Source organism: Lemur catta, chromosome 8, assembly GCF_020740605.2.
Source record: "Lemur catta isolate mLemCat1 chromosome 8, mLemCat1.pri, whole genome shotgun sequence".
NCBI classification, from domain to species: domain Eukaryota; kingdom Metazoa; phylum Chordata; class Mammalia; order Primates; family Lemuridae; genus Lemur; species Lemur catta.
Genome location: NC_059135.1, coordinates 56,701,499 through 56,726,738, shown reverse-complemented (window position 1 = coordinate 56,726,738; position 25,240 = coordinate 56,701,499). Strand labels below are relative to the sequence as shown.

Here is a 25,240-nt window from a genome sequence, read left to right as displayed (position 1 = left end):
AAATAATTCGTTGACTCATTTATTTACATTTAATTGTGAAATATTGTAACAAAGTGTTTAGCAAGGTGCCTTATACGGGGTAGATACCAAAAAGATGGAATGACCCTTCTTACTTTCCCCTGGCACCTTACCGCTGGCCAAGTACGGTCCATGGTCTGACAGCATCGCATCACCTGGCAGGTTTGGAAATGCGGAACTTCATCCCCCAGGCCAGACCTACTGAATGACAGCCTGCATTTTAACAGCAGCCGAAGCTCCAAACTAGCATGTTCCTTGTAAATCTTCCATGTCATATGCTGGCTATGTTACTTTTGATCACTTACAATGCCGTTGTGGGAATTTAGTGAGATAATGTGTATAAAATACTTTAAACCTATAAAGTGTTTTATAACATTAAGTATACATGTTTGAGGAGAAATAATGTGAAGCAGAAGTTGTTATTAGAACAACAAAATTTGAGAATCAGTGTGTTTTTAGATTTCCAACCTTGATAACACTCCTTGACATTGGCATTCTGTCTCTAGAAAATGTGCTTGAATTGCCATGCATTGTCTTAAGTACAGAGCTTTTATTACTTAGAGAGATGCTAGGCCTGCCCTTCTAAATTGAGGGTTTTCAGTATATTTTTAATCACCGTTCCTCTTTTATGATGTCTAAATATTTCAGCTTTTTGTGTTCTTAATTATAGTACTATCCTTTAATGTGTGTGATTAAATATATAGATTTTGACATCAAATGAATGTGGAAATGATTCTGCAAAAAATACCTAAAAACCTGGAAAATTTTTATCAATGGTGAAAATGAATAAATGATGACTTCATGGTATCAATTTAAATTAAAGAAGTTAACCTAATACATTGAATTATAAACAGCCATTCAGATTCGTACACCAGCATTGAGCTGTAAGAAACCAGGAGAATCACCTTCTCGTGGACTTCAGTGTTCTCATCTGTAAATAGGGAAAGAGATTTGTTCTGTCTCGTAGTGTTTCAGGAGCTTAACGTGAGATCCTAGAAAGATGTATTGTGTATATAGGAGGTGATGTTAATTTCCAGTGTTGTCACAGTGAGGGCATATGTGAACATGTACATGAGAGAACTTCTTATTAAAATGTTTGACGAGCTTGCAAGCTGAGCCAGGGCCCTGGTGGCTCCGTCAGACTCACAGTGTCTAGGCCTTTGCTCTTGCCCCAGGTGGGCAGGAGCCCAGGGAGAGGCAGACACTGGTCTGTTTGTGCAGGTCAGCCAGGTGTCGGGCACACAGTGAAAGCAGGTCGAGGTGATGGGCATCTGCACTCAGGGAAAAGCCTGGGTTTTAGAGGAAAACTAATCAGCCAAGAAGCTCATAGATGAAGGGAAGCTCTGAATTACGGATTTTTCTGGGTCACTGAGAGTTGTACCTTTGGTCTCCTGCCTGTCGCTAGGCGGGGTGGCCACAGTGAAAGAGATAACTGCTGCATCTTTAGGGGCAGGCACATACATGCCCTGTGGGCTCAGGACTGATAAATCCAGAAAAACTACCAGGCCTTGCATTTTTTTTTTCCTGTATTCCTTTTCATTAGCATTCAGCAAAGGAATGCTGAACTGTCAGCTTGGGAGGAGATTCTGGGCAGGCAAACATGTGCAAATGACATAACCTGAGTTCCCTGAGGGAACTCAGGGACTTTCAGCTGAGGTAACAGGCAACTTTATGAGAGAGGTAATAACTAACATTGGTACTGTACTATAAAATAGATTTTGGTGCCTCATACCCACATTTTAAAAACAGGTATCTATATGGGTGTTTAAAATAAAACTGTATTTATATTATGTAAAAAAATGAGCTATACATCAAAATGTTAACGGTGATGAGAACTTGTTATTTTTATCTGTTCTTTTCTATGTTTTATATATCTTCCTCAATGGACACGTATTATTTATATAACCATAAAAATACAATAACAAACTTTTGAAGCCTCAGAAGTATTTCAGAGAAGTTGAAGAGACAGACACACCTACAACTCAGATACTCGTGAAGTTACGTGCAGGGAGAGCACATGATGCAGATAGTTTTGAATGGGAATAAATGGCCAAACGGGAGCCAGAGTTAAGATCTCAAAAAGGAAAGTAAATGAATAATATTAAATACTTGAATGAAATGGAAATATAAAGATTCTGGAGCACTTTTAGGTTGAGGGGATGGCATGGCTTTTGACTCCAGTCTGGCTCCCTCCACTGAGGTCTGGTTAGGTTTTATCACACTCCAGGACGGGGTGTTTGGGTTTGGGACTGGTCTGCATTTGATTTTCAACTCTGGCACTGCCTACGTATTTAACAGTTATTTGTGGGCAGTTACAGACTCAGGGGCTCCATTTACCTATCTATAAAATACTAGCTACTGTAGGGATTAAATGAGTTAACATGTATAAGATATTATACATATGAGTTAATATGTATAAGATATACCTTTAAAAGTGTAGGGGACATAGGGAGGGCTCAACATATACCAGCTGCATGAAGCCAAGCCCCCTCATCCCTATGGTACACGGCTGATGAGGATGTTGGGGAATTAAGCATAAGAAATACACATATGGATATCAAGTGTGTATAGATGTATACCAGAAAGTGCTGATAGCTGTAGATCAGGGATGCAAAAGAATTACAAAGTAAAAAAAAATATATGAGAAAGTTTGTGCCAATATTATTGGATGATTCAGCTATCTGTTTAAATCTAAACCAGTCCCTCCCTGGTGATCACAAATGTTTGGAATCTGTGTGTACACTTAGGTTTTCTGTCAGATTATACTTTGTTGTAAGGTAAGTAATTGCCCTCAAATTAAGAATGATTGCTTTGTCATAAAAAGACCTTAACCACAGGTCAGGGGTGGTGGCACGTGCTACGAGGTTTGATCTAAGGTGTCCTACTGAAATAAATGTACCTGCTTGTCATGGAACCCTAGAGAAGGCATGGATATTGTTGCTTTGTAAACATTGAGTCTAAGGAGTTTCAGGGTCGTTTGAACTAACTGTCAGCATTGTTTATTGATCAATAAACAGTGAGGTGGAGGATTTGCATCTGGTTTCTGTGAGACCCCTGCAGGGCTCTTCTGTTGAGGCTGGTTACATAGCAGGAATATGTCCAGGTGACCAGCAAAATATAAAAAACACTAGCCAGGACTCCATCCCAGGATCAGCCTGAAACACTACCGGAGATTACCCAGAGAAGATATGGTGTGATACTAGTTGCTTTAATAACCTATTCCTAGTTGTTTTTAAGCTTCAATTCTCACATAGGTAAATTATTAAAATCCAAAATATCAGTGCAGGAGCCTATCATAAACCTCTCTTATCTATATTCCAAAACATGTAAGATATGTCTATCATTTTTTTTTCAGACTCCCTGGTTGTGGAATACAAAGCACTGCTGGTACAACTACCCCTATCAGGTAAGGAGGCATTACTGTCTGGGTTTTTACACACACCAAGTATCTTCCTGAAGTCAATTTCATGGTTTCAGGTGGTTCGCAACAGACCGGGCAGCCTCCTTGCCTTTTGGCCCCATTCCTGCTGACCGATGTGTGCATGACCTAGTAAGGATAGTAACCTGTATGTTCTCAATGAAGTTCAGAATCAAAGCCCAGTTGCTTCAGCAGATGGAGTAAACTTGGAAAGTACATTTGCTGGAGAATAGGATGCAATCAGTTCAACAGGTGGATAATGCCTGTGCATAAAAGCAGAGCTGCTTCTAATCCCTGAGGAACATCTGAAGACCTGTTGGCAGCACAGGCCTGTCTCAGCAACAAGTGGGAAAACTCAAACGTGGAACTGGATCAGGCACGCTGAGTTCAGTTCACTTTGTGGCTTAAGAGCTGCCTCTAAATATATAAATCAAGCGCCATTTCCTTGAGCGCAGAAAAATGGGTTTGTATCATTACACATGATGGATTATTCCTGCAGCTAAAAGAAAGCATCACTGAAAATGAGATTAAAATTGTATCCCAGCAAGGGAGCATTTAGATCTCTGCTCACTGACATTCCTTTGCATCTTTCCACGAATTCAGTAATATTAGCATGGGTTGTTATGGTCCCAGATCAGTTTGTATTTGAATATCAAAGCTGGAACTTTGCTAGAAATTTCTAGCTGGGAAATTTCTGTAATTTCTAGGTCCATTGGGATATGTTATATAAGATGAGCAAATTCAGCTAGGTATTTTGGTGATAAAGGGATATGCATTGTAACAGGCAACTTGGATTTTTGAGTTTGGGGTTCTTTTGGGTTGTCTTTTAGAGGCATTGACCTTTTTTGGTGAGCATAAGGTTAATGTCCTCCGTCTTCTCTGTTGCACAGTGTCATGGAGGGGGGCGGTGAGGACTAGCAAGGGATACTCCTTGGGCAAGTCCAAGGCAAAGGACACACTGCGATGGAATTCCAGTTTGCATTTCCATCTCTTTCAAGTATTTTATTCAGATTAGAAAAGAAGGAAATAAGCAACAGAACATGGTGAGCATCCAGGGATATCTGATGGCGACTAAAGCAAGTATTGAAGCCACTCACTCACTTTATACGATTGCAATTCTCAGACCCAACTGCTGTTTTACTGTCTTAAATACTTGGAATGTTGTCATTAAGACTCTCTTTGCATCCTGTAATCGTATATTGAGTGGCACAATCCATGTAAATCTAGATTTCTATTTATAAAAGTGCATTAAAGGCTTCTAGAGATCTGAACTGGAATGTTGGCATGGCAGCTGCTGTAATGCACCGCGTTTATGAGGTAAATTCTGTCACATGAGCGATTTTGAAACAAATGCCATATGAAACGTAATACCTACTCTTCTTTCTAATAATGTAGTCCAAAATAACTTTCACGTTTGTGGCTGGAGCTGAGAAATTGCTTATTTCTGAGAAAATGAGCTGCTAGGGCTGTGGCCTAAACGCTAGCTGCCGATTGTTTCATAGCACTGTAGATTCAACATGAAGGTTTGAGAGCCAGGTAGGTACAGTTATGTTTAAAAATAGGAAGCATCTGTAGTGTGGAAGGAAAGGTGCCGTATGTGAGGATTCTGATCAAGATTGTCTTCTATGTGATCCAGCATGCAGCTCCCGAAATGTAGAACAAATTTATGATCTCTTGTGGGAACGGTGGTCATCCTTGATGAAGACCATATGCTAATAAAATTAGCTGCTTTTTGTGTGTGTGTGTATGAGGGGAAAAACTTTGCAGTTTCCAGATGTGATCTAACTTGCCCTGATAATTCCTCTGGGCAATTTTCCCAGATGGTGATGCCAAGAGTAAAAGAATCTCATTAAAACTGAAATTTACCCTTGGCTCAAAGGGTCCTGAGCCAGGGCCCTGTTTTCTAAACTTCATTGCTGCCGTATGTCTTGCCTGAATACCTATCCTTCATTGGTAATGCCTTCCCATTTTAAAAGGACAGTGCAGTGGGAAATATATTCTCACTAGGGAGATATTGAGATTGATTAAAAAAAAACATTAATGCTTGTCTTAGTTTAGCCTGCTCTAACAGAAATACCATCAGAAGAAATCTTGTCCCTTCTTATAAAGGTGCTAATCCCATTCATGAGGGCTCTGCTCTCCTGACCTAATCACCCCCAAAGCCTCCAAATACCATCACATTGGGGATTAGGCTTCAACATACAAATATTATAGGGGGACACAGACTTTAAGGTCCATAGCAGTGCCCATGGTCACCTGGAGTTTAGGATTGCTGGTTGTAGAGTATCCTGTCCCATTGGGTGTTTTATTGTCAAAGATCCATGGAGGGAACAACTGTTTTCCTCATTCCCATGCTTAGACTTGGTAGTTTGAGAGCCAGTTTCTCATGATAGTTGTTCATGATGTACCTCTTGGTATACAAAGCATTTAGAGTTCAATTGTACTTACTATATATAGTATTTCCTTCTATATAGGAGTGTGGACTTGTGTGATGAGTTTCAAACATTTTCTATTTTGGTAAAGCAAGACATTGCATCACAACTCAATAAAACCAAAGTGACTCATCAAAGGTGTTTTTAAATTTTTGTTTTGATGGATTTATGGGAAAATAAATACTCCTGACTTCCACAGCTTTTCTGAGCCTCTCCCCAACCCTGAGCCTCCAAGGCAGTTAAAGTAGTATCCACCCCCATTTAACAAATACACTAAGGCCCAAGTTTTATACCACCCAAGCTGTGGAGCTGAAACTTGATCTCAGATTTCCTGGCTGGGTGCCTTATCTGGTGTCTCTTAGCAGCTTCTCTGGTCCCTCTTATTTTTTAATAAATATTTTTGAATCATTCTTTTTAATATTTGTAGTACTGTATATTTCCTAATGACAAAAAAGCTTTCTGATTCATGTGAAACTTGAGACTATGCTTCAGTGACCCATATAGTACTCCATCCAGTTCCTATCACCTGCCTTCATTGTCCCTGTACTGTGGAATCTCACAACAGTTGTCCAGAGTTATTCTTTGTATATATTAGAATTTTTTTTCAAGTAGCCTAAGGAATCTTACAGATACTCACATCAAAGGATCATAATGCTATTGTTAAACTGAATAATGAATTGGGTCCCAACTGTTCATGCTGATTAATGCTTTTCAGGTTGGAAATGAAATAAAAGTAATGTGGATGAGAGACATCCTCAAAGTCCCATTACCTGCAAATGGAATAGGGAAGGAACTGCGCCTGTGCAGGTCCAAGACTGTGTTACTTTTGAGTACTGAGCTTGAGATGTTTGGGATACAGATTTCAGTTCTCTATTAACTGTTAATCTTTCCCTTTTTTCTTTCATCCTCAGCCACTCACAACTGACCTTCACTACTATTACATCCTGGAGCTGTCCTTTTATTGGTCTTTAATGTTTTCCCAGTTCACTGATATCAAAAGAAAGGTAAGAGCAGTTACGCTGTAAAGTGCTTGCAAACATGCGTCTTTAATGGCCCTTGGCAGCTGGGTGCAGAGTCTCAAAGTCACTCACCTTTGTTCTCCTGGCAGCACTAGGTTAGTATTACTTGCTGCATTATTATAAAAAGTTCTCTACTTTCGTTTGTGCTGTTCTGTATTTTGTTCCTATTGGTCTTTTTACTCTTCCCAAAAACCCGATGTTCTTTTCTCCTTAAAAAAATATACAGCAACGAATCCCGACAGCTGTTCTCTCAATCTGATTCCTAAGTTCCTCTGGTCTCCAAATTAAAGAAAAAAAATTTTATTTGTAGCTTCTGGGGAAGAGTAAAATCTCAGTGTTTCAGCCCTACAGAATGAATTCCCCAATTAAAGGGTTATCTAGTATCAAAATATGTCACAGAAATGCAACATTCGTAAATAAACCGTGATCTGGTTTTCACCCCTCTCTTCCGCTGGAATTGCTTTTGCTGTGGGTACGCATGACCTCCTAAGTGTTAAATCCGCTTATTCTGGTTTTCATCCTACCAGCTTCTGGGCAGAATTGGCACTTTTGGCTCTTCACTGCTTCTTTTTTCCATAACACCATTTTCTCAAGATTCCCATCTTTGGATCAATCCTTCAAGGTTGTCTTGCTGGCTTCCATCTTAATGCCCCATGCTCTACATATTGGGGTACACCAGGGTTCTGGACTAGAGTTACAGGGTGCCGTTGCTCTGCATGATCAAGCTTGTACCTCCGGACACTTCCAGCCACAGCTTCTTAGTTACTTACCAATAACTCCCAAATGTTTCTCGTCTGCTCCAGATTCTCTCTGTGGGTCCATATTTCCACATCTCTAGTCATAAATATTAATAATAGTATATAGGTTGAGCATCCCTAATCCAAAAACCCAAACTCCAAAATGCTCTAAAATCTGAAACGTTTTTAGCATCAACATGATGCTCACAGGAAATGCTCATTGGATTTTGGATTTTTAGATTAGGGATGCTGCATGGTAAGTATAATGCAAACATTCCAAAATCCAAAAAAAAAAAAAATAAACCCTGAAATCCAAAACACTTCTGGTCCCAAGCATTTGGATAAGGGATATTCAACCTATATCATGTTCTTTGTGTTTATCATGTCATTTCATCCTCACAACAACTCCAAGAATCAGTTTGATTATTTATTATTTATTCTCATTTTATGAATGAGGAAACTAAGCCTCACATACAAAGTATTCCAGATTGAAGACCTGATCTCCTAGCTTTGTTCTTCCTCCAGCAACCCTTACAGCCACAGTCATGGAAGCCAGGGTGTTTTCCTTTGCTCTCCTCTTTGGCACTCCTTGTACTTACTTCCTTGCTACTGCTGACACACTCAGCTTGAATCCTCTCTGCTTTTGCCCACTCTAGTACAATAGCCTCCTAAACAGTCTTTCTATCTAAGTAGTCACTCTTATCTACCTGCCACCTACAAGTTACGTTTCTAAAACTTTCAAGACAAAGCCCAAATACTGGGAACGATATTCAGGATTGTAAACAGCATGACTCAGACCCACCTCTGCAGTTCAGTTGCCCACCCGGCTCTCCCCGTTTGACACACACGTACCTCCTACCTACTAACATCTTCTCACCATTGTCCAAACACATTAGTGTTTTTTCTATGCACATTTGGTTTTTGCAAGACTCTGCCTGTGGCTAAAATATACTCTATTTCCCCCTCCTCACCTGTGTTACATGAGGAGCCCTCTTCATTCATATAGTGGCAATACTTGTAGACTGATGATCATCTATGTACCAAGTACTACTGAGGCTCATTTTGCATTTTATTTTCTTTTTGAGGAGCCCTTTTGTCCAGGTAGTCACACAAAACACTTACATAACATAGAACATTCTTCCCTTTTTTTTTTTTTTTTTTAACCTGGGAAAATTGCACAATGAGTTTATCTAAGTTTCTCAAGGCCATGCAATGTGGGAATGAATTAGAGGCCAGGTTTACCAAACGACGTCCTATGATTCACTCTTAGATTAGATGTGTACGCAGTCCTCGCCTTGCCTTGCCGTGCTCTTGACATTAGAGGTAGTAAGCCTTTCACAGCTCTTTGCCATTTTATTGGTTCTTCTTTTGCTTAATGAGAATTAGGGGTGCCATCCAGAGACAAAGAGGTTATTATTAATAAAAGCAGAAGTAGCTGTCCTTGGTTTCCAGAGCCTAGTCCTACAGAGATACTGCTATATCAGAAGTCACCAAAACCCCTCCAGTTGCTTGAATTTTCTCACCGTGTGTGTAACATACCTGTTCAGTGAGCCAAGAGGGCTCAGTCTTCATTCCTTTAAGCCAAATGACCTTTATCTCAGTTTTTATAAGTGAATGACATTCAAGGGTTGCAGTGTATCATTTTGAGTGGTTTTAAGATATTTAGCAGCAGCATAGAAAACACCTATAAAAAAGGATAATTTTTTACAATAAGTTTTATAGAATTGATCCTAGGCCTGTGGATATTGTCAGTATTTGGAAATGAATAATATATTTGTTTTCCTTGTCAACACCAATGGCTTGTTTTACACATCTAGCACCTCTTCTTCTGTTGCTCAGAGTACTTTTGTACATTCCGGGTGCAGCTGACTCGTTCTTGTTTCTTGTACTAAATGGGAATTTGCCCACTACCAGACATGCTTATTCCTCGGCACAGGTTTTAATAAGGAAGGTTTTTCCTCTGCTGCCATCTCTCATTCGTGAGCTGCAGCCCTTGCTCTTTCTCTTTGCATCTTGCTGAATGGCCCCATGGGTCCTTGGTAGTTCTGTCCTCGTTACGCCCTTACCTGGAGGAACTGCTGTTCCAACCATCGATGAGGCTCTGTGGTACATTCTACACCTTCTGTATTGGAAATATTAACCAAACCCTCTAAAAATAGCCTGCTTCTTAACTATGGAATAGAGATATTTGAAGATACCCGTTGGCAATATTGTATGGAAATCAATTTTCTGAAGGCTGTTCATAAGGTTGTTAATAGAAGGGTTATGAAAATGTTTCTTTGGCTCCCCTGTTAAATGACAATGAGCATGAATGTCCATTTTCGAACAGGGAGGAGGATTTATAAACATTGGATGTGAATCCATGCCTCAAACTCTTAGAATCAATACCTTGAACAAGGTTTAGCAATCACTTTTTGAGTTAATGGGTTGTGAATCTTTCCAAACTGGATTTTAAATTCACAAACTTTTTTTTTCTTTTTGGCATCTTTTTAAAAAATTGTTCTATTTCCACATAGAATCTGGAGTTTAAAAATGAGGGGAGGACCTTTCATGCTCGTGATGATGGAGCACATTGCCTGTCTTTTGATCATTTCCACAGTTGGTACTTATTTGTTCAGTAATGAGAAATACTGTTAATCTTTCAAGAGGGAAGAGACTAGCCAAGATGTAATGGACTTATAATTTAAATATTCTGTGATATGCTACAAAGATATCTCAACCTTTTTGAGGATTTTTTTTCCTTTCTTTTTTTTTCTTCTTCCCTCCCTTCCTCTCTTCCTTTCTTCTGTCTTTTGATTGAAAAAAAAATCATTTAGGTGTCTTCTTAAAACAAGCATATTCTTGGTACTCAACATTATTCAAAGCACCTTTTATTTCCCAAAGCTTAATTTTGTTTAAATTTTATCTGTTAGCACCTGTTCACATTGAGCATTTCTCCGGCACATCTAAATTTTCCAAGGGAGGCTAATAAATATTTTTGTGTTAGAGCTCAGAACAACTTGCTTATATCTAAACCCTCTGTCCCTTTTAACTAAGCTGCTGTTTGGCTTGAAGGCCTGGGCCCTTGGCCAGTGAGCTCTGCTCGTGTTCAGAGTCCTTGTCAGGAAAGCATCCCTGGCGGAGTTCCAAGGCCCAGGTGGTGAAGTCAACTTGTTGCTCTTTTGGTCTTTAACCTGAGAGAAAGACTACGTCTTAGAAAAGATTCCAGACTGAAAGAGGTATGATGATTAGGTTTAGCAAGACACTTATTGATGGGCTTGTGTTTGTTCTCTGATAACTTTCTGCAGACAATATAACTGGAGTCCATTACTGTGAATGCTTTAGCTACCTTTGGGGACCCTGTCACACTCCAGATCTTTCCTGCTTCAGTCAGTGTTAGGGTAAAGAAAAATGCATATTTTAATCTTCTTACAAGGAAGCAGATAGCATAGAATTCGATGAAATAACGTACATAAAACCATCTAGTACACTGACACTGCTCGACAAATAGAGCTTAGTACAGTATTTATCATAAAATGACCAAAATTTGGTTGAATCAAAGCCTGGTGCTCCAACAAATAAAAAACTCAACACTAGTGGTGTTTTGTATTTTTGGTCAAATAAAATTGACAAAATAATTATGAAAAGTAACTAATGTAAGGTTGCCAACCTTTTACTTTTCCTCATAGGAAGGGTCAAAAGGCACCTACCATTTGTCATTATTAATTCCTAAAGGAAAGGACATTTTAAGAAAAGGAGAAAGAACATCTTGTAATAAAGGACAGTTCTTTAAATTTATCATTATGAAAAAGTCCTTATTTTTCTCATTTTGTCCTGGACTGGGGAAAACATCATCATGGGCAATGTATTAATAGCTTAGAGGTTAAAGGCATGGGCTCTGGACTCCATCCACCTGCCCAGCACCACTCCTAATTCGGTGTGACCTTGGCCAACTTACTTGACCTCACTGTGCCTTGGTTCCCTGATCCAAAGAATGGAGTTCATATAACCTGTTTCATGGGAGAGATGTGAGCATAAATAAGTGATACGTGTACTTAGAACAGTGCCTGGCACATCGTAAATGCTCCATAAATGTTATCTCACTGCAGTCGTTAATGCAGTCACCACACATTGCCAGCTCTCTACCTTCAGGCACACCTAGGATTGTGCTTCTCAGCCAGCTACTCCTTTTGTGCCATATGACTAGCAAGCTGGGAACAGAATTGATTTGAGTCTCTTTGGGGCTGAAGTATTTAATAGCCAGTGTGAGACTCTCTAGAGCTGTCACCTCTTTAGCACAGTGATGGGTAACAGTGGAAATGGAGGCTGCTCCGTCTGCCTGGGTCACTGAGAGACTCGGGCAAGCAGACCCCTTCCTCTGCCCCCCAACCGAAGGTGACATGTAGTGAGTAAGAAATAAGCCTTTGTTTTAAACCACCTAAATTTTTAAGGGCTTGTTATTGCTGCATAACCTAGCTTATTCTGACTAGCACAAATATTATTAACAATATGGCTAGTTGTTATGTCTTAGGACAGGATTTGGAAATAATTTGTCTAAATCTGTAATTCTCAAAGCATGGGCTTCAGATCCCTGCTGATTCCTGAGACTCTTTCAGGAGGTCTGCAAGGTCAAAACTGTTTTCAAAATAGGACTAAGGTGTCATTTGCCTTTCTCATGGTGTTGGTATTTGTGCTGACAATACAAAAGTAGTCGTGGGCAAAATTGCTGGCTGTGGCACCAGACTGTACTAGTAGTCATTGTATTCTTCACTGCCATACTCTTGCAGAAAGAAAAAAATGTCAGTTTCACTTGAGAATGCCCTTGATGAAGCAGTAAAAAATACAGTTACCCCTCAGTATCCATGGGGGATTGGTTCCAGGACCCCCTGCAGGTACCAAAATTCATGGATGCTCAAGTCTTTTGTATAAAATGGGGTAGAATTAGTATATAACATACACATATCCTCCCATATATTAGAAATCCTCTCTAGATTACTTATAATACCTAATACAATATAAATGCAATGTTACTAGTTGTTATACTGTATTGCTTAGGGCATAATGACAAGAAAAGTATCTATACACATTCAATACAGACACCACTGTCTATTTTTTTTCCAAATATTTCAATGTTCTATTGGTTGAATCCATGGATGCAGAACCAAGGATGTGGTGGGCCAACTGTATTAATTTTATTAAATCTCTATTCTTGATTATACATTGAAAAAAATATTTTGTGTGATGAAATGGGAAATAGGAAAACATTAAAACTGCTGCATAACATTTCATGATGGTGTTTTAAGAAAAATCACATGCAGGTCTTTATATTGAGAAGAACTAGCTGCTTTTTTTCCATAGAAGCCCATTTTTACTTGAAAGAATGACATACTATGGTTATTCCAACTTGTGCATTTGGCAGACATTTTCTTGAAAATGCACAAAGTGAGTTTGTCAAGTTGTTTCAATAAAAGCAATTGACAGTATTTGTTAATGATAAAACTCAAGCTTTCAAGCAAAAACTAGATTTTTGGAAAGCTTAGGTACGCCAGCAAGAGCTTGACAGCATCTCAGTACTTACATTTTTCTGATGAGATTGGTAGTTATAGTAACAAATGTGACTTTTTAAAAAATATTTTATAAAAAAAAATCACTAATTCAGTGAACCAGTATTTACCCAGTGACTAGTGCATGATATAAAATCACACAAAAGTGAAAGATCCATTCAAACGGCAAGAAAGACCAATGGATTTTAATGTGATAGAATATAAAAACTGTATTGATATAGTTTAGATTCTACAACTAACCTTTAAGAATATCTGACTTGATAAGTTTTGGTATAGTATCAAAGAAGAATATCAATAACTATCCAAAAAAATTATTAAGATAGTTCTCCCTCTTCCAGCTATTTATCTGTGTGATACTAGATTTTTATCTCATACTTCAAAACAACATACAGCAACAGATTGAATGTGTAGACATTTATGAGAATCCAGCTCATGTATTAAGCCAGACATTAAAGAGATTTGCAATAATGTAAACCAATGCCACTCTTCTCACCAATATTTTTTGTAAAAATATTAGTTAATGTGTAATGGAGTTTGTTTTTATTTAAAATATAAATGTATTTTAAATGTTTTTTTTTTTAATTTCTCAGTTTTAACCTCCAATGTGTCAAATACTGATAGATATAGCCCCTATAAACAAATACTGTTTGGTGTCCTCAATAATTTTTCAGACTATAAAGGTTCCTGAGGCCCAAATGTGTGTAAACTGCTGGTCTAGGTTATTTCTGAGTCTTTCCTAAGAATATGACTCCCAGGTAGTGCCTCAGATTGTATTACCTTGTCCTTTCTTTGCTTGAAAAGTTACAGTCACACCAGCTGACGTCTGATCATCCTGAGAGCAATGGGGAGTTATGTAGTCTTCTCTCTGCATAACGTCTGTGCTACTACTTGTAGACACGGTCAGGCAGGCCACTTAACCTCTCTTTCACAGAGGTGCAAAGCTGCTCTCTTACATGTCTTCCCGTGACTGGAATCACAATATTCTGCCCTTGACACTTAGGTTTCTCCCGTGGTCGCTATTCCTGACTCTTAAGCCTCTGGCCTGTTTCTTCCTCACTGCTGTGTCTTCAGAATATAAGCAGGGAAGAAGAGGCAGCTTCTTTTCAGAAGCTACCATCTGTGTTCAGAGCATTTCAACCCAGTGCTGTGTGCAGGCTGGTGAAAGAACAGAGAACACTATTGTCTGGAAAAGGAGTGTTTTATGGGGCAATTTTATGAGATCTTATTCAAAGGCTGCCTTAACTAATGGCTTACTCTGATGATCAAGTGTCCGAGTGCTTTGCCAAAGGAGAGGCTCTTGGGCATTGTTAGATCCCACAGTTTGATGACTGGCCACTGGACAGCCCTGGGGTTGTCACAGACTCTGCCATATACTGCTATGAAGGGTGCAGAACGGTGCTGGCCAGGAGCCTCTTCTTGCAGTGTGCTGCAAAAGGCTGCCTTACAGAGGGACCCACACCCAGGACCCCCACAGTGCTGCTGGTCTCAGGCTCTGATCCTTAAGTTTAGGGCTTCAGGAGTCCCACCCTCTAGCAGGAGGTTCCACTTGCCCTTGGGAGGTTCAGTCATTCAGCTTCTTTTTTTTGGGAAAATAACGATAACATTTTATTTCTAAAATAGTTCTACTGATTTGTTCTGAGCTCAACTACCTTAAACATGATTCTTTTGGACTATAGTTAATGCCATGGTTCTGCTGGTGTCACTTGTGTTTGTTCCAGTTAGCTGGAGGCTCTGCTCTAGCCTGGGCTTGGCTGCGCACCGTAGCTGGGACAGTTCTGCCCGTGTGTTTCTTATCCTCTTCCTAAAGTAGGGCTTTCTCTTGGCCACAGAATAAGCATTAAGAGCAAGCCAGCCCAATCACACAAGCATGGTTCAAGACATTCGGCTTCCTCTGAAGAGTTTCTCTGAAGTCATCCTAGGGGTCTTGGGAAATCACCCACTTTGGCTTTTAATAGCTCTAACTATCCCCCCTGGAGTCACGAACTCCCTCAATTTCTGTCTCCACAAATATGAACGACCCATTCATCCATCCTTCCCTTTGACATCCTAAGAAGTGCCTCTTCCACACCTTTGTCCTTGATCCCCCATGTCTTCCTATCCTCCGGGAGTGGGCCTTGTTTTATTTGCTAATCTCTCACTTACACGTGCTTTCCAAAGTGTCCCGTCTCCACTGCCTCCTTCCTTGCAGAAGCAGCCTGCCCTGGTGGCTAGGAGCCCGAGCTCTGGAGTCTCACACAACTGCATTCAGACCTGGCTCTAGCCCATCCTCGCTGTGTGCCCTAGAAAAATTATGTAGTATCTCTGTGCCTTGGCTTCCATATAAAACCGAATTCAAAGTAGTACTTTATGGGGTGGTTGTTAAGAATAAGTCAGTGTGAGACAGCAGTTGGCATGTGAGAATTAGCAGACCAATTGGAGGGTAGATAGTTCACCGGGTAGGTAATAAAGGTGGAATGGGGCGAGGAGAAAAAACCGCATAGCCACTACATGGAGGCAAGAAGCAGCTTCCAGGAGAGTCTGTCCTGAGAGTTCTGTGTGTACGAAGGGTTGTGGGTGGACAGCTCAGGCAGCTGAAGGAAGAGGGGTTAGGAGGGGGAAGTTAAGGCTGATAGGAGTTCCCCTGAACCCCTCCTGACAGCTCCCAGTACCGTCCCATCCTGATTGACCTGAAGGAGACTTTTTCCATCTTCCATCTAAAGCACAAAGTTAAATCCTTGGCTGTTCGTTGTCATTTTGGGCCTTAAGACCTTTGCAGTCAATGAACGATGGCTTTTGAGTCCTGGGCTATTTCTGATTTTAGGTGAACACAATCTGCCCCCTACTGATCATTCTGGATGTTTTCAACCCGAATGGGTATACTTGATATCATAAAGTGTTGCCACTGTCTTTGTCCCTGGAGATTATTGCAAAGATGGGAGAGTTAAGCCTGTTAACCCTCACGACATTTAAGAATGGTGTGTTGAGTATATTTTAAATGTCTCAGAAGTGACCTTTCCCCATTAAAACCTGTACAAACTATGACTGGGACAAGGGTAATTCAAACAGAGCCCCAAAGGTGTATTTGAAGGCCTTCAATTGCAGGCACTTGTAATTTTACAAGGCTTATAGTGATGGAGAGTTTCTGTGGACCTAAAGTTCAATGAATAAAGACATGTGTGTATACTTTAAAAAAAAATATTTGCGTCATTTGAAAGCAGAGTGCTTTTGGAGAGTGTGCTTTTGATGGGGAGAAGGAAAGTGTGAAGGAGGACGCCGGGTCATTGCAAATCAAGCTCCAGGCTCTGGCCAGGCCCTCCGGAAGCGAATCATTGGCACGATCTTACTGTTTTCTATTGCACGAATAAAATTTTATTGTGTCCTTTTTCACAGTAATAAAATCAATTAAAGATTAAATATTACTAAATAATTCACAGAAGACAAGCTTATGAGTTCTTGATCTTCAGTTGGGCTCATAAATATTGCACAGGTGAAAGATTGGGTAAACACTGCTTATACAACAGTTCTTTATTTCATTTATATATGTTTCCAGAAGCCATAAAGTAGTGGCACATCTAGCAGTAGAGAGAGTATTACTGAATTCAGATAGGCAGCTCTTGGTTTTGGAAGCTGGTGATGAGACTCCTTGCTTTTCAGAGTGTTTTGAAGTTGTAGTTATAATTGATCATGAAAATTTGATGGTGGTACCTGCCAGAACTCTTTATTTATAGTTTATCTGAATTTTGAGAGTAATATTTAATGGGTTACTTCAGAATAGCTATGAAAATTAAATCTCTTACACATTGTCTGAAGAAAGTGTGGTGAAGTTGGCCAAGAGACTATGCAATTGACACATCTCGGATGAATATAACTAAGTGTCCCATAAGACATCCTTTGATGTGGCTCTAAAATAGGGTTAATAAAACTTTTCTGTAAAGGGCCAGATAATAAATATTTTAAACTGGTGAGATATGTAGTCTCTGTCAAAACTACTCAACTCTGCCACTGTAGCCTGAAAGCTGCCATAGACAGTAAGTAAACAAATGGGTGTAGCTGTGTTCCAATAAAACTTTATTTACAAACACAAATCTGGCCATCTGGCCCTTTGCCCATCTATACCCCAAAGTGGAATGACCTGACGTGCATTTTTGGTGAATAGTGAGGATGTCAGATTTGAGAATGACTAGTAGATATATTTAAATTACATCATTATATATCTTATAAATATTTTGATAGTAACCATAGTAAATTCAAAGTCTTTAACCAATTAATTTCTTGGCATTTGCTGTTTTTAAAATGAAATCTGTGTGACAGCTATCTCCCTCAAGGACCTAAATCTGGATACAGTTAGTCCAAAAGGAGAAAAATCTAATCTATTGGGGAAAAGTGTTGAAATAGAGTCGACTCTAGATTTAGTGTGAATGAGGTTTTTTCACAGACTGAATTTCAGAGAACACAATAATTGACTCATTCCTGCCAGGACTCCTCCACTTTATAATTGAACAAACATCTCCCATATAATTCACAAGTTTTTATTCCTTTCCGGATTTTCCTATAAATGTTTAACCTAGGCTATACGTGAGAATAAAAGTGAATTCTAGTTACAGTTTTTGAAGAGCTTTGTTATTTGAAATATCTTGCTTTAAATAGACTTTTTAACCAACTCTTTATAGTGAGCCAAAAATCAAGTCTATTCAGAATATAATAGCCAGATAAATTGTGGGAAATTGCAGATACCCAAAGGTTGGCATTTATACACATTCATGTGAATTCTTCATATCTTGCACTGGTAAGAGAAAAGTATGATTTTTCCTCAAATTGCCTAATGAGGAACAACTCAGAACCAACTGTAAATCACCCTGAATATACTTTAATTTTAGTCACTGTCTCAAAACATGAATAGTTTTTTAGTCTCTTATTTTTTTTTACCAAATTGTTAATGCCTTAGAAGTTGTGCTACTAGTTATTTTAGAAACTTTATTAAGGCAGGACAAAGCAGCTAATTATCATGATATTATATTTCCTCTTTGCTTTAATGACTTATTCTAGGATTTATTTTGATTATAACACAGCTTTAATATTAAGATTTGTTAGTATACTAGTTTGCATTTTTGGTTTTTTATTTTCTTTGTTTTTTTAAGAGGTTTCATGTATATATTCATCAATTTATCGGGACTTTACCCATCTCCAAAGGTTGAGAATCTGTTATATTTTTATATTCCTCAATGGAAAAGCTGTTTAACTCATTATTCTTGGCATATGTAAATTTCCTCTGAAATCTTCACCCTCTCCATCTGTTGTTCCTTCTGGAATGGAGGTGGAGCCTGAGTGGCTGCTCTCCCTTGCACGTTGCCAAGTTACATGCTTGGAGTCCACTTCCCAAACAGCCAGTGCTGCTCCCAGCATTCTGAGTTTTACCCCCAGGTTGCAAAATCCCAAGTGAAAAGAAAGGAAAACTATTGTTATTGCTCCTTAAAAAGAAGAACAAGTTACTCTGTTAAAAGTCATGCAAATTTCTATGAGCCTTGAGGGTTCAAATAAGAGAATTATTCCCCCTCCCCCCAGGAATACTGTGTTGAGAAAGAACTATTTAAAAAAAAAGAAAAAAAGAGGATTCCTATTATTACTACAGTTGCCATAAAATGAAATCACCTTTAAGCTATGCTGCTCTCCTTCTTTTCCTAGAGAGTTTGAAAACCCGTTCAGTGGGTAACCTGGTGCTTTTTACCTTATTTCTATTTATATGAGTTAGATTACAAGTTTATTAATTTTATTTATTAAATTTAGGAAAGCTAAATACATGCCATTTGCATCTGACAGAGAAGAGCCTTTTCTTTGCCTTGCACTTTAGAAGTATTTCATATTCTTCACCATCTGTGCACATCTAAATCAGCCTTTGATTAAAATCTTGGTCTTATTCCTTTTATGAAGAAACTCACTAATGTTTTTCCCTTATTAAGTTGCAAAGATCATTCCCAAAAGACTATGTAAAATTATTAATATTTTATCCAGCAAATGGGAATTTAGGGAACAAGTTTCTTGTTTATGATGTACATGTATATTTTTTTTTTACTGAGAAATGGATGAATTTTGTTTTCATAAAGGCATGCACATCAAGATGAATTGGAGATGCCTCCTGAAGACAGCATTATTTCAGACGCCCCTACAGCCTGGTCATTTATAGCACCTCACACTTATGTCTCAATGAGAGGTTGATCGCTCAGGCCTTTTGGTGCTAATGTTTTATTGTGTACAAAGTTCCCCTGGAGAACTGAAGATGCCGATTCTCATTCTAACAGTTGAGGAGGAACAGGGAACCTGCAGCCTGAAGGCCACACGTGGCCCTCCAGATCCCCAAAGTGTGGCCCCTCGACCAAATCCAAATTTCACAAAACAAATCCCTTTATTAAAAGGATTTGTTCTGTAAAATTTGGATTTAGTCAAAAGGCCACACTCAAGCATCCAGAAGGCCACATGTGGCCTCAAGGCCATAGGTTCCCTCAGTGCTATTTGGAAAGATCTTATCAGCTTTGGTAATAAAATGGATGACTCTTCCTTGAATTCTTTCATTTCAGACTCATTCTGTTAATAGTTGATTTTGAGTCCATACCACATTTGATTTTTTGTTATTCCCTAATAATTAACACAGGGGAATCCACTGAAATAAGGGCTGAAGTTGGGGTAAATGTCAGGCAGGGAACATAGAAGGAGCCCTCAGTGCTGGCTGTGAATGTGTCAGAAACAATATGGCGGAACAGCAGGAGGTCAGGGACACCACTGAAGCAGGTGGCCGGGCTAGTCTGTTTTGAATAAGAGCTTTGGGATCAATCTTCAGTCTGAGGACCAAAGAGCAATCACAGTCTCTCCACTTAATTGCTGCTATGGAAAATGCAGGAAAACATTTCAACCTGAAATGCTAATGTTCTTTCAGCCATGCCTGTGTCTACATACACACCAGTCACTTACAGCAGTTACAAATGAGGATGGAAGTTTTCCACTCTGCATTGATAAAATCCCAATTGACAATTTATTTAAAAACTGTTATTTGGGCCAGATTCAGCGCCTACTCAAAGAAATGTGTCAGGGTAAGAGAATGTGAATAACACAAAAAATAATGACTGCATGACTTTTATTAAAGGTATTTTATTTTGTATAATGCTTTTTGAAGCAGAAAAGGAAACACAAAATCCATTATTCATGCTTTTTTCATATTCATGCAGATATGACTATAATGAAAGTTTGTCTTCTGCCATGGGCATAACTCTGAGCCCCTCAGTAATAAAACAAATGTTTTCTAGAACCAGGGGATTTATATGCAAAAATCATCTCCACAATGCAAACTTTGTCTGAAAAACAAGGCTCTCCTTTTTAAAGGAGCCTTGCTATATTGCCAAGGGCATTGCGTTGTTTATTGACATTTATGTAATATCAGATACAAATTAGGAAACTTAATTATAAAATGGTACTATTCTTCCATAAGTATTTTAATCGATTTATATTCATTTTAAAATTAAATAGAGAAACTCTCTTTCATTGAGCTAAGAGCAGTTATTTTGGGCTGCACAATGAAAAATGTGGGAAGTATTGTTCTGATTAGGCATTCAGCTAGTGAGACTGTATTAAGCATGGGCAAATATAAACTCATTGAACTGTTGAATTAAGTACTGTGTGTTTTCATTTAATTATGTTTAGGAAACAGCTTATAATATCAGTTGATAGGTTAGCTCTACTTTAATTGATCCATTGTTTTGAAGTAGCTATTGTCAGGTAGAACACTATATTCCAGGTGATGAAACCTAATAAATAATAACCTGGAGAGAATAGATTTCCTCTTTCAGTGGAAAACATTATCAGTGCAATTTTTATTATATGTCTATGGCATTTTGATATTGTCCAACTTTAATGACTTAGAAAAACCTCCAGATACTACAAAAACATCAGAATTTCAGAAGTAGGTAAAACTGATAAGTTGTAGCTGTACATAATTACATATTAAACTGAGTGTGGTCATCATTTCTCTTCTGCCAGTGAGCTGGGAACTAGTGGTTCTGGAGGAAGGAACATAATGGTAGGTCACCAGGCCACTGAGTTTGCATTGCTTGGTTCTCTTGTGGGCAGTTACAATTAATTGATTCAAGATACATGATTCTTCCAAGAATGGTATCCACCATGAATGTATCATGACCAGTTTGGAGGCGAGGTTACAAGTTTATTTACTTGAAAATAAAAGAAATAGTTGTACTTCATTTATTAAATTATCTGACTTCATTTAGGAAACTAGTATGCTGTTTATATCAATATGTGATTGATTTATTACTAGTGTGAATATTAGTACTTTCCAAGGGAAAAAAATAACCTCTAACCCGGAATCACTTAAACGATTAAAATTGTTGAAGTTAATTTTTCTAACCCCAAACTATAGTGCCATCAGCAGCTCCTGAGCTACTGAATAAAGAGGATGCATGTAGTATACTCATGCTCGCACGTGCTCTCTCTCTCACACACACACTTACACAGGTATGAAATTAGTACATTAAAGACTTCAAATGTGGGAAAGGGGGGGGGAGAAAAAAAAAGACTTCAAATGTTATTTAATCACTGCAGCTACCAAGCCTAGAATTATAGAGTCGACAGCTTAAAAATAACCTCATGCAGTCTCTTAATTGTACAGGTGAGGAAATTGATACCCTTACCAAAAATTACAAAATTAACAAGAGTTGGACCCTGCATTACAAGTTAGCTCTCACATAATATGTGTTCCACACTTGCCCATTGTGCTAAATAAGACATGTACATTCTCTAGGAGTCCAGTCATGCAAATAAGACCCTAGCTTTAACTTTCTTGAACGTTTTCTTTAAATAGAAATTGCCTTAACCACAAACTGAACAAAAAATAATTGTTTAATTGAATTTAACTGGAGAATAGAAATTAGAGACAGAGACTTCTCTGAGTTGTGGAAAGGGTGACTGTAGGGCCAGGATAGGTAAGTGAGTTTCCAAAAGAAAGTAGCTCTTTCACCCAGGGAGTCAGGGACCAGGGCAGAAGCCATGAGAGCTAAATGGCTATAGAGGGAGAGTACGGAGCAGCTCAGAGAAAGAGACACCACGAGGGCCTCCACCTTCCCCTTGAGTAAAAGAGTAAGTCAGATCTACATGGAACTGAGGACTCTGCCTGACCTAGCCAGTTGCTAGTGCCAATGTAAATCAGCACAAAGTCCACGCAGCTTGATGGAACATCCCCCAACCTTAGCACTATTGCATATACTGATTCTCAAACAAATTGAAGAATAATCCCAAGGGGATGTCCAAAGGAAGAAATTTGTGAAGTGTTCTGTGAGAATAAAAACCTAGCCCTGTTTCATGATGGTAATGACCGGGAGTAGTAATAGAGAGTACTTTACAGTGCTTTGTAGCTACTCCAATGGGGTAAATAAAATTAAGTCCTTAACACCCCAGAATTAATTTTATTCTCAACCCTTTAACCTCCCAGTTTATATGTGAGTACAAATGTTATGCAGGATGCTTATATGCCAGGGATTAAAGCATGAAGTGATTACTTTCTAGTCAACAAAGTTAAAATGTCTTGTCAAAATAAATGGTAATAGAAGAGAAGCTAGTAACTTGTAAAAAATCTATAACATGGCCACTCTCACCTCTACTGCTTTCTCTTCCTCTTACCTGACTCCAGCCACACTGACCTCCTCACTATTCTTTGAACATGTCAGGAAAGAAGGAGGAGGATGGATAGAGCCTTGGCTTTGTTTGTTTTCTCTGCCTGGAGTGTTTCCCCCATCTGTCTGTAAGGCTAGCTCCCTCATCCTCTAATTCACCTCTGCAGGGGGGGCTGCCCTGAGCCCCCTGTTCCCTGTTGCCATCCTCCTTCCCAGCAGCCAGGACTCCCTATCTGATCCTGATTGTTCCTTTTTTTTTTTTTTTTCCCCGTAGCACTTTTTTACCTCCTAATGTAAAAAATCATTTACTTAGGTGTATTTTCTGTTTCCTCCACTAGGATATTAATATATAAGCTCCACAAGGCAGGAATCGTTGTTTAGTTTGTTTACTTATTTATCCCCAAAGCTCAGAACAGTGTCTGGAGCATAGTAAATGCTCAATAAATATTTTTAATGAATAAATGACCATATGAATGTTGACTTGCCAGGATAGAAATTTAGGAAAAATGCCCTAGGGTTAACCCACATGTTGCTCTTTCTCATAATCAGGATCCACTCATATGTCAGTTGTGATATGCTTTTCATTTTGGCCAACTTATTTGTCTTTAGAGGAATGGTCTATAGGAGAGTTGTCTTCTTTCTCCAAAAGCTTCAAATAGAGTGACTTTAGGGCCAATCTTGGCATTGAAGTCCCAGAGAAATTCAGGTTTACTCTGGGAGATATATAGATTAGATAAAAATAAAAATATCAGTAAAAGAGACTCTGTATTTCTAAGCAACAGAAATTCCATAGTAAAACAAACCCTGTCCAGATGGTCAGGAGATAATATCAGATGATCTTTCATTGGAGCCAAGAGGAAGCTCCTTTGAAGCTGACCAGAATAAGGGTGGATAATCTGCTATCACTACTGCCAAATATTTCTTTTTCTAATGACTATGGCCAGATAATGATGCAAATGTAGGGCTTGTTTGTGTAGAAAGACCCATCAGAAAAGCCAACATGGTAGGTCTCTTATTTTAGTATCCCAAAAGGCATATTCCAGAAGGAAGTGAACACCGAGATACACATTCCAAGGAATCTGAGATAACAGGAAGTAATCACCACCTGTCTTAATCCATTTGGGCTGCTACAGCGAAATACCATACATAGACTGGGAAGCTTGAAAACAATGGAAATTTATTTCTCACAGTTGTGGATGCTGGGAAGTCCAAGATTAGGGCTCTGGTAGATTTGGTATCTGGTGAGGGCCCATTTGCTGGTTTACAGATGGCGCTTTCTGTCTGTGTCCTCAGATGGTGGAAGGTGCAAAGCAGCTCTCTGGGGCTGCTTTATTTAAGGGCACTAATCCCATTCATTGAGGGTTCTGGTCTCATGACCTTATCACCTCCTGAAGGCCCCACCTCCTAATACCATTACCTTGAGCATTAAGATCTTAACATGAATTTGTGGGGGGGGGAGCACAAACATTCAGACCACAGCACCCCCTTAAACCCCACTATGTGGCTTCTTCTCAGGCCTTCTGTAGCTGGCATATTCTTAGGTCTGAGAGCCATGCAATGGCCATTTTCTCTGACCTTAGCATGCTATCCCTTCAAAGATGCCACACTCTGGTCAGAAACACAACCCGTACCTTCCAAAGCCCCAGCCACTAGTAGTCAGAGAAGTGATTCAGTTGGCCCAGCACAGCTGCCCCAAAGATCTTCCTCAAGTTCAAATCCAAGTAGTGCCCTTCTTTGCTTGAAATCTTGGGCTGATTTCTCCCACAGCTTCAAATTCTATGGCTTAGTACAAAACACCCTTTATTACCTAGTCTTTGTCCTGGCATTGATCACATTCTCCATAGTTACTGGTCTCCTGTGTGTCTTTCTCAGTGCATGATAGATTCCCAGAGGATAAGAATTATACCTTATTCATTTTAGTATCCTCAGTGCTAGGCCTACGGAGGTTCTTAGTAAGTATTGGTTCAGTGGTTGAACGGATCAGTGGAAACCTTGGGATGTTGCTAAACCCTAACGTGGCTATTTTTTTTCTTCCCCGAGGACTTTGGCATTATGTTCCTGCACCACCTTACAGCCATTTCCTTGATTACCTTTTCATATGTCAACAATATGGCCCGAGTGGGGACCCTGGTCCTTTGTCTTCACGATTCAGCAGATGCTCTTCTAGAGGTAAAAGTTTTCTTTTCTTCTGTAGGAATACAAAATCTGGAATTCAGGATCAGGAGTTCTTCAGTGTGATGCTAGATGGTGCTTGGGGACCATATAAACGACTGCTTTAAAACTGCAGAGTGTTTCTTCATAGGTTAAATTGGTGGAAACTAGACTTTAGTATGTAAACTTTTATACAAAAAAGGTTAGCATACTTTATTAATAGAATGATGGAAACCTTTATAATTCCACACTTAAGGAATGAATGATTTTACAAA

General features: G+C 39.1%; 1 protein-coding gene across 1 annotated transcript in view; it reads left to right on the top strand.

Annotated features, from left to right (window-relative positions):
* The window catches only part of CERS6 (ceramide synthase 6), a 257,944-nt gene that overhangs the window by 190,348 nt on the left and 42,356 nt on the right, over positions 1 to 25,240 (top strand). Inside the window, exons 5-7 of the mRNA XM_045559832.1 lie at positions 3,374 to 3,424; positions 6,780 to 6,872; positions 24,855 to 24,983. Of these exons, the coding sequence (XP_045415788.1) occupies positions 3,374 to 3,424; positions 6,780 to 6,872; positions 24,855 to 24,983 (273 nt within the window). The remainder of the gene's footprint in view (positions 1 to 3,373; positions 3,425 to 6,779; positions 6,873 to 24,854; positions 24,984 to 25,240) is intronic.